This window comes from Pocillopora damicornis, chromosome 14 (assembly GCF_964200805.1).
Source record: "Pocillopora damicornis chromosome 14, jaPocDami1.2, whole genome shotgun sequence".
NCBI lineage: Eukaryota > Metazoa > Cnidaria > Anthozoa > Scleractinia > Pocilloporidae > Pocillopora > Pocillopora damicornis.
In genome coordinates, this window is record NC_142683.1 from 13,250,613 (window position 1) to 13,260,000 (window position 9,388).

The 9,388-nt window shown below is 38.3% G+C and overlaps 3 protein-coding genes and 2 pseudogenes across 4 annotated transcripts in view; all 5 read left to right on the forward strand.

Annotated features, from left to right (window-relative positions):
- Positions 1-7,178, forward strand: part of LOC149034544 (E3 ubiquitin-protein ligase TRIM45-like) — a 49,234-nt pseudogene extending 42,056 nt beyond the window's left edge. Inside the window, exon 2 of the transcript XR_016182862.1 lies at positions 6,988-7,178. The product of XR_016182862.1 is annotated as an E3 ubiquitin-protein ligase TRIM45-like (transcript). The remainder of the gene's footprint in view (positions 1-6,987) is intronic.
- On the forward strand, positions 906-4,101 carry LOC149034551 (E3 ubiquitin-protein ligase TRIM45-like). The gene has a single exon (XM_089193557.1). The coding sequence runs from the start codon at positions 1,103-1,105 to the stop codon at positions 3,305-3,307; it is 2,205 nt and encodes a 734-aa protein (XP_089049683.1). The 5' UTR covers positions 906-1,102; the 3' UTR covers positions 3,308-4,101.
- Positions 4,641-5,201, forward strand: LOC113678071 (tripartite motif-containing protein 3-like). Its single transcript, XM_027194942.2, has one exon. The coding sequence runs from the start codon at positions 4,641-4,643 to the stop codon at positions 5,199-5,201; it is 561 nt and encodes a 186-aa protein (XP_027050743.2).
- Positions 5,267-7,178, forward strand: LOC149034552 (uncharacterized). The gene has a single exon (XM_089193564.1). It carries the CDS (start codon positions 5,268-5,270, stop codon positions 6,429-6,431), a length of 1,164 nt encoding a protein of 387 aa, XP_089049690.1. The 5' UTR covers position 5,267; the 3' UTR covers positions 6,432-7,178.
- A 2,155-nt stretch (positions 7,179-9,333) lies between these two features.
- Positions 9,334-9,388, forward strand: part of LOC149034553 (E3 ubiquitin-protein ligase TRIM45-like) — a 2,946-nt pseudogene continuing 2,891 nt past the window's right edge.

Here is a 9,388-nt window from a genome sequence, read left to right on the forward strand (position 1 = left end):
TGTACCCTATTTACCCCGCGCGAATTATTAGCTATTCAAAATAGCGGTGCGCGTGAGGAATTTTGCGGTAGAAGTTTTCATGGGGATCAAAGCAATTTTGGAAACTGAAAAAATGGGTTTAGACCTTGACTTGGTGTAAACTTTCTGCTGCTGGTTACAAAAGTATACGATTTTTGGAGTGATCTTGTCCTTTAAACAATGAGAACTGAATCAACAGAATGTAGTGATATTTTATCGACACCATGAACTGCCGCTAAGCAGAAGGAACCTCGAAATGAGAGCGTTCCTTTGAAGGTTAACACCAAAAAGGTAAGAGCAAGGAGAGGAAAAATGATCCTCTTTTAGTAAGAACACAGAGAACACAGATAATAAAGAACTTTTAAGGATGGAGAATTTTGATAAGAGCAATTGTTAGAGTTAGGTTAAAAAAAGGTCGACAAAATCTTTGAATTCTAGTTATGTCTGATCGTATGGTATTCGTTATCACAAGAAAAAATAATAATGATAAAAAAGCGACGCTGCAAATTATAGATCTATTGTCCCGCTCACTTCAATTTTGCCAACATACATATCATTTCACACTTCATGTAACTGGTTATTAAAACAAAGTTTAGCAGTTATTTATTCAAACTGTGTTCTCAATAATCAATCTTCAGTCAAGCAGAAAATATCACCTAAACCTCAAGATTCTGCGAAATTGTTGAAAAGGCTCATGTTTAGCACTAAAAGAAAGAAAAGCTCACAGATGATCATGAGGAACTTTCAAAATCAATTGACGATCAAAAACAGCGGTCCGCGTTTAAATATCCGGCACTATCACTTTTCAACATATGTTTAAATTTTCATAGCTTTAAATTTAACACTTGTTAACCTTGACCATTTTTGCAGACTTTCCAAAAATAAAGCTCTCAGACAACAGGTTAAGACTCATTTCAGATAGACAATATAACGTTACAGAGGCTTAACTGAGCTTAGGAACGTGATTGGCTACGGGCCACCAGCTGAAACGGACTTTGTTCTGTTTTCTAGGAATCTGAAATAAACTGATCATTCAATTTTGCACGTCGCTTACATATATCGTTTGTACTTATTGTCAATACTAATGGAGTCGCTTTTGGTAAATCTTAAGAAACAAGTTACTTGTTCCATTTGCCTCGATACCTACACAGAGCCCAAAACTATATCATGTCTTCACACGTTTTGCTGTGAATGTTTGGAGAAACATGCAAGAGTGAGCCAGAAACAGGGAAAATTCCGATGCCCGGAGTGTCAGGCAGTGATCGATTTACCAGAAGGAAATCGCTTCGACCGTTTGCCTAACAGCTTTTTCCATAAAAGTTTGCTGAGTCTTCTCGCTGTTCGACAAAGTGGCGAGTCAAGTAGTATTACTTGTTATCAATGCAGTGCAACGAACCCTCAGATGTACTACTGCTTCGATTGCGGACGATTCATGTGCCCTGATTGTTTCAACGCACATGAGCTGCTCAAGAAGTCTTTTCAAGGACACAAAGTCACGCCAGTTCAAGACTTCAAAACAGAAGATTACGAAGCATTGTTAAGACGACAACCGTTTTGTTCACAAGAGTTCCACGAGAGAGAAATTACACGGTTTTTTTGCTCGCAATGTCAAGTTTGCATTTGTCAAATTTGCATAGTCACGGATCATCAAAACCACAAAGTTGTTCTTCTCGACAAAGCAGCACACGAGGAAAAGGATAACATCATGTCGGGCGCTAAATTGATCAAGAAAATGGAAAGCGAGCTCCAGGAAGTCATTAAGCAAATTGAAGAAACTATTTCTAAGCTGGAAAACAATATGGAAACGGCTAAGCGAGGCGTCAAGCAAATAGCGGAACAAATGATCGCAAATATTCGAGAGCGCGAGCGAGAGGCGTTAGAATCCCTCGAGGCAGCACGCGTGTCGAGACTCCATAAAATTAACTTGGCCAAACAGGAAGTGGAATCCTTAGTAAAACAAATGAACCAAGCAGCTCAGTTTGCGGAAAACCTGGTGCAAAGAACCTCAAGCTCGGATATTATGAAGAACAAAGAAACTTTAAAGACTAAATTTGAAGAGCTTCTGCGAGTTGAAGTTCCAAAACATCAGCAGACGACATTCATCAAATTCACTGCGACATCTCAAAAGGACTTAAAACTGGGTTTTATTGAAGTCACCGAAGGCACCGCAAACGCAGCTAAATCAACTTTAGAAGGACTAGATCAAACTTTCCAGGCTGGTGTAGAAGCAGAGTTTACGATATGTCCAAAGATATCTGGAGGAGAGATGAGTAACCAGGCTGGTCTTAGAGGTCGAGTTGAATTGCTGATTAAACCCGTCAAAGATGTTACAGACGTGATTGTTGAAGAGAAAGAAGACGGCAATCTTAGACTGAAGTTTACTCCCAAAGTACCTGGCGCCTATATCATTGAGGTGAAGATTAATGGCGATAAACTACCGACCTGTCCTATGACTGTGCAGGTAAAAGAACGTGAACTTGTTGTGGTCGGTGAGTTGAAGTTAAAGTTCTTTCCTGGAGACAAGCCTATAAAGTTTTATGGAATTGCTGTTAATACGAATGGCACGATAATTTTGACAGATGGCCACTGTGTTTATGTCTTCGACAAATATGGCAACTATTTGAGAAAAAGTAGAGGCGAGGGTAATAATACGGGACAATTTCAGTACCCTAATCTCATTTCGTTTTTAAATGACAACGAAGTCCTAATTACAGACTATGGGAATTGTAGAATACAACGACTTAATATTCAGACAGGAACTGTTGTGAAAAGTTTTGGAAAATTCGGTAAAGGAAAAGGAGAGCTAAACAATCCAGTAGACGTTACTGTGAATGATGAAGGGAGCATTGTTGTAACCGAGCGGGACAATAATAGGATACAGGTGATGTCAAAGGAAGGAGAGTCTATTTTCACATTTGGAGACAAAGGCCCAGAGAAACTTTTAGAGCCAACCTGCTGCATTCCTTACAAAAACATGTTTCTCGTAACTGATGCAGGCCACCACTGCATAAAAGCTTTTGATCAGTTAGGAACATTCTTATACAAGTTCGGCAAACAAGGGAATCAAGATGGACAATTTAACCGGCCGCGTGGTTTGCTTGTAGACAGCTCCAATAATCTTTTAGTATGTGACTCTGGGAATAACCGAGTTCCACAGTTTTCTTTAGAAGGTCGCTTCACCGGCAAAAGTATCACTCGTTTATCTAAGCCTATGGCGATAACAACAGCACCAGACGGGCGTATTCTTGTTACTAGCTTTGACGCGAAAAAAGTTCACATTTTGAAATAGACTTTTTCAAAAGTGAACTTTACTTCTTGAGCCGCTCCTTACCTCCGTTTGGTTTTTTTTTTAATGCTGTTTTATCACTTGTCTAGAACAACTCCTAGCGATAATATCAAGACTTTCAAATACTCTTAGAGGCAAAAACTTTTTGACTTGAAGTAATTAACCCAGGTCTCTTAAGTTCGTCAGTTTCAAGCCGTTTTAATCTTCTCCATCCCTCGTCACTTGGTCATCTATGTTTCTTCTCGGTTTAGTAATATCCTCTTTAATTGTTTTTTCTCCGATCTGAAGGCTTTGTTTTTGTTTTTTCTTTAAGTTCGAGGTATTTTTGCGCATCGTCTGTAGTGATTTAAATAATAATCTAGACCAAGAAATTTAAAGGCGAATCCTAAAAGAATTGCTAATATAGCAGAAAAACTACTTGCTGCGTAGAAATATTTAAGAGCTAATGTCAACATGCTTCAGACAAACAGCGGAAAGTCCCCAAAATTCGTTTTCTCTCCTAGTTTCACATTTTGTAGCCCAATATGTCCTAATAATTGTTGTGTAGTTTTTTGGTGAAAATGTATTTTAGTTTTCGAGAAATGATTTTTTTCGTTCGACTGCTCAAATATGCAAATTTTTACCGCGAATATTACCCGAGTTGTGTGACTTCTTGTAACGAATTTACTTGACCTCCGGCATTTCTGTCAACATGATCCTTTGTTTTATCATTTAAACTTAATCCCCTGTCATTACTGAGTGGAATATGTTTAAAAAATAAGTTTCAAGGCGACAGATAAACAGGTATAAGTCACAAACTGAAGAGGTCAACTAATATATTGAATGTCATCACTGAAGTCCTGACAGATTTCCGTTCTGCTTTCTCGGAAATCTATATATAGTCGTACAAAGTAGCTTTATGGTTTTTCAAAAGAAAACTATTTATTTTCTGTTTTCAATGAATAATGTCTTCAAAACCATAGGCGTTTTGATATCTGTGCGTTCAAAGATCTCTGGCAATGACTAAACCGAGGATATACACTTCAAATAAGATAGATGAGAAATATAATCAAATGTCTCGCCAGAGGAATGCAAACCACAATGCAAATTATTATTTCGGTTTCCAGCTGACGACTTTGTTGTCAACCAAATTTCCTTTCATGCGAGAAAGGGTTGCCACTGGCGACAGAATAAATAAGTCTAAGTTGTAGAATCCGATTGGCCAGAGGAAGTCAGTTGTCATGGACTTTGTGCTGTTTTCTCGGAAACTGAAATAGTATCCCCTCGTTTCAGTGTTTTGACAGGGATCGTCGCTTGAATAACGAATGAGTTCAGTACAGTTTAACTGACGATCGTCATGGATCGTCTCTTTAAGAATCTCAAGAAACAAGTTACTTGCTCGATTTGTCTCGATACCTACACCGAGCCCAAAACCATATCATGTCTTCACACATTTTGTTGTGAGTGTTTAGAGAGACATGCAAGAGTGAGCCAGAGACAAGGGAAATTCAGATGCCCCGAGTGCCAGGCAGAAATCGATTTACCAGAAGGAAATCGCTTCGACCGTTTGCCTAACAGCTTTTTCCACAAAAGTCTGTTAGGTGTCATTGAGGTGGAAGATCGCCAAGCCATTCCGAGGCAGCAACAGGGCACTTGCTCGCAGCATACGGAAGAAAGAGTACATTATTACTGCTCCTCGTGTGAGGTGTATGTTTGTCCGATTTGCGTCACCGAAGACCACAGAGGCCATGCGTTTGACGTGCTTGAAAAAGCAGTGCAAGAGGGAAAGAAAAGCATAATGTCTGCTGTCGAGACCATCAAGGAAAAGGCAAACTTGTTTGGAGCAGAGCTAAGAAAATTAGGGGAAACTTCAGAGGATGTGGAAATGATTATCGCGATCGCTAAACAAGAAGTGTAGGAGGCAACTGAACACGTGATCACAAAGACGCGACAACAAGAAAAACAGCTCTTAGAGTCCTTAGAAATGACGCGTAGGAAGAGAATAGAGCGAATCAACTCGGCTAAACAAGAACTGGAATCTCTAATAAAAATAATAAACCGAGCAGCTGAATTTGCGGAGAATCTGGTGCAGAGAAGATCAGATCGGGATATCATACAGAACAAAAATAAATTAAGGCAGAAACTTGAAGAGCTTTGTGGAGTTGAAGTTCCAAAACATCGCCAGGCTACATTTGTCAAATTTATCGCCGCATCGCAACACAACTTTAAACTGGGTTCTATTCAAGTCTCCGAAAAGCCGGAAATCACAGTGAAATCAACTCTAGAAGGAGGGGATCAAACTTTTCAGGTTGGTGCAGAAGCAAAGTTTAATGGCGATAAACTACCGACCTGTCCCATAACTGTGCAGGTAAAAGAACGTAAACCTGTTGTGGTCAGTGAGTTGAAGTTAAGGCTCTTTCCAGGGGACACGCTTGAACGGTTAAATGGAATTGCTGTGAATACAGAAGGCCAGTTAGTTGTGACAGATAACTCAGGCCACTGCGTTTATGTTTTTGATAAAAATGGCGACTGTTTGAGAAAAACTGGAGGCAAGGGTAGCAATACAGGAGAATTTCAGTACCCTAATGGCATTTCGTTTCTAAATGACAACGAAGTCCTGATTGCAGACTCAGGCAATTACAGATTACAAAGACTTAATATTCAGACAGGAACTGTTGTGAAAAGTTACGGAAAAAAAGGCCGAAAAAAAGGAGAGTTTAGCTGGCCAATAGACGTTACTGTGGATGATGAAGAACGCATTGTTGTAACCGAGAGGGACAATAATAGGATACAGGTGATGTCAAAGGAAGGAGAGTCTATTTTCACATTTGGAGACAAAGGCCCAGAGAAACTTTTATGGCCAACCTGCTGCATTCCTTACAAAAACATGTTTCTCGTAACTGATGCAGGCCACCACCGCATAAAAGCTTTTGATCAGTCAGGAACATTCTTATACAAGTTTGGCAAAGAAGGGTATCAAGATGGAAAATTTCAAACGCTGTATGATTTGCTTGTAGACAGCTCCAATATTCTTTTAGTATGTGACTTTGGCAATAACCAGGTTCAGCAGTTTTCTTTAGATGGTCGCTTCACCGGCAAAAGTATCACTCATTTATCTAAGCCTGTGGAGATAACAAAAGCACCTTGAGCCTTACCTGTGTTTTGTTTTATTTTTAATGTTGTTTTGTCACTGAATAACTGATAGCGATTATATCAAGACTCACAATTACTCTTAGAGACCAAAACCTTTAGACCCGAAGTAATTAGCCCAGGTCTTTCAAGTTCGTCAGTTTCAAGCCGTTTTAATCTTCTCCATCCCTCACCACTTAACCATCCATGTTTCTTCTCGGTTTATTAATATCCTCTTTAATTTTTTTCTCCGATTTAAAGCTTTTCTTTAAGTTCGAAGAATTTCTGCGCATTGTCAGTAGCAATTTGAATAATTTAGAGCAAGAACTTTAAGGGTAGTAGAAAAACTACATGCTGTATAGAAACATTTAACAAGTTTGACTTTTTATAGACTGAGAATATAAAGCTGGAAAACGTTAAGACCATGTGCTGCTTTTTATAACCATTGATTGTTTAGAATAGATTTATTAAGTGTTTTTCAATCTAAGAAAATACATTGTTAATTAAGCTTTAATTCAAGAACAATTTATGATTGCATAATTTCACATGCATAAGTGTTTAACAAGCACAAGAAGTAAGGTGACAACTGTTTTTAAAAATGGACATCTACTGGGTAATTACGTCATAATTAGAGGTGTTTAATGATTTTCTAACTAAACTGAAGTGTCAGCTCTAAGCTGTTTTGAAAAAATTGTCTTAGGTTTTGTTCCACATAACGAGGCGAAACAATTTGGGAATGCATTCAATAAATAAGACTTAAAAGTTATGTACAATTTGTTGTTATGAATGATTAGTTTTGAGATAAAGTTATTTAAAAATTCAGTGGGAAACGTTTTAAAAAAATTGCTAAATCATTAGTACCTTGGTTTCCCCTTGAAATTAAAAGAAAAGTTATGTCGAGTTCATTTATTTTCTAACAATAATTCTCCATCAGGACAACAGAGCTGAGGCAACAAAACTCCGTACCTCAGATGAATCCTTACAGATTTGAACATGATTTTCTCTATTGTTTAAAAGTTTCTATACCTGTTATCGGCTAAACTACAGCGATTTCATTTTTTTTCCCGCGTAAACTTGCTTAAAGATTTCTCACGTTCCTGATTTCTCAGCGAACTCGATACTCATCCCGTGGAAGAAGCGAGTTTTACAGGATTGGTTTTTAAACGTTGTGAATCGCACGTGCCACAACAATGACAGCTCTTGCACGCATTGCAAACCTAAGGAGCTTTTTTTAATCCTGCAAAAATGGTTTGATGGATCACTTTTTGCCGGAAACACATGACCGGAAAAGTTCGCATTTTTGTTCTTTCGAGCACTACTTTCGTGATAGGATATAATTTTTGGAAGAAAAAAAAAAAGAAAAGTTTGACGAATAAATGTAGCGGTTTTTTTCATCTCTTGATTACATTACCCTTCCTAATGAGGAAAAAGGTATAACAATAACTTACTTACTTACTTACTACCCATCACGCCTGTGTGGCACATAGGGCAGCAACGAAATCCTTCCAACCCTCTCTGTCTTTAGCCAGTTTTTCAATGGTGCTCCAGCTGTAATTGAGCCCCCTTAGTCTCTTCTCTACTGTCCTGCGCCAAGTTGTTTTCGGGCGCCCTCTGCTTCGCTTGCCTTCAGGTGTCCAGTGCGTTGCAATTCTGGCTATGTTGTTACTGGCCTTCCGAGTTTCAAGTTTCCACGCCAAGTTCTTTGGTCATGTCAAGGTGAACCGTAACCTCACTGTGTGTAACTCGGCGTGACGTTTCTGTTAAAAGACATTGTAGTTGCTTACCCAGGCTCACTCGTGTCTATTGATTCGAGATGCTAACGAAATAGATCTGGACAAGACATATGTCACAAACCACCTTAAAGAAAATCATCTTCTAATGATACTTTTAAGGCCAAAACAGTCCAGTGTCTTATTCTCAGATAAAGAAAGGTATCCTGTGTAGGCGCACACCAAATGAAATGTATTTATCCCGCGCGGATGATTAGCTATTCAAAATGGCGGTGCGCGTGAGGAATTTTGCGGTATAAGTTTTCATAGGGATTGAAGTGATTTTGGAAGCTGAAAAAATGGGTTTAGACCTTGACTTGGTGTAAACTTTCTGCTGCTGGTTACAAAAGTATACGATTTTTGGAGTGATCTTGTCCTTTAAACAATTAGAACTGAATCAACAGAATGTAGTGAAATTTTATCGACACCATGAACTGCCGTTAAGCAGAAGGAACCTCGAAATGAGAGCGTTCCTTTGAAGGTTAACACCAACAAAGTAAGAGCGAGGAGAGGAAAAATGATCCTCTTTTAGTAAGAACACAGAGAACACAGATAATAAAGAACTTTTAAGGATGGAGAATTTAAATAAGAGCAATTGTTAGAGTTAGGTTTAAAAAAGGTCGACAAAATGTTTGAATTCTAGTTATGTCTGATCGTATGGTGTTCGTTATCACAAAAAAAAATAATAATGATAAAAAAGCGACACTGCAAATTATAGATCTATTGTCCCGCTCACTTCAATTTTAAACATACATATCATTTCACGCTTCATGTAACTGGTTATTAAAACAAAGTTTAACAGTTATTAATTCAAACTGCGTTCTCAATAATCAATCTTCAGTCAAGCAGATAATATCACCTAAACCTCAAGATTCTGCGAAATTGTTGAAAGGGCTCATGTCTAGCACTAAAAGAAAAACTCACAGATGATCATGAGGAACTTTCAAAATCAATTGACGATCAAAAACAGCGGTCCGCATTTAAATATCCGGCACTATCACTTTTCAAAATATGTTTAAATTCTCATAGCTTTAAATTTAACACTTGTTAATTAACCTTGACCATTTTTCGCAGACTTTCCAAAAATAAAGCTCTCAGACAACAGGTTAAGACTCATTTCAGATAGACAATATAACGTTACAGAGGCTTAACTGAGCTTAGGAACGTGATTGGCTACAGGCAACCAGCTGAAACTGACTTTGTTCTG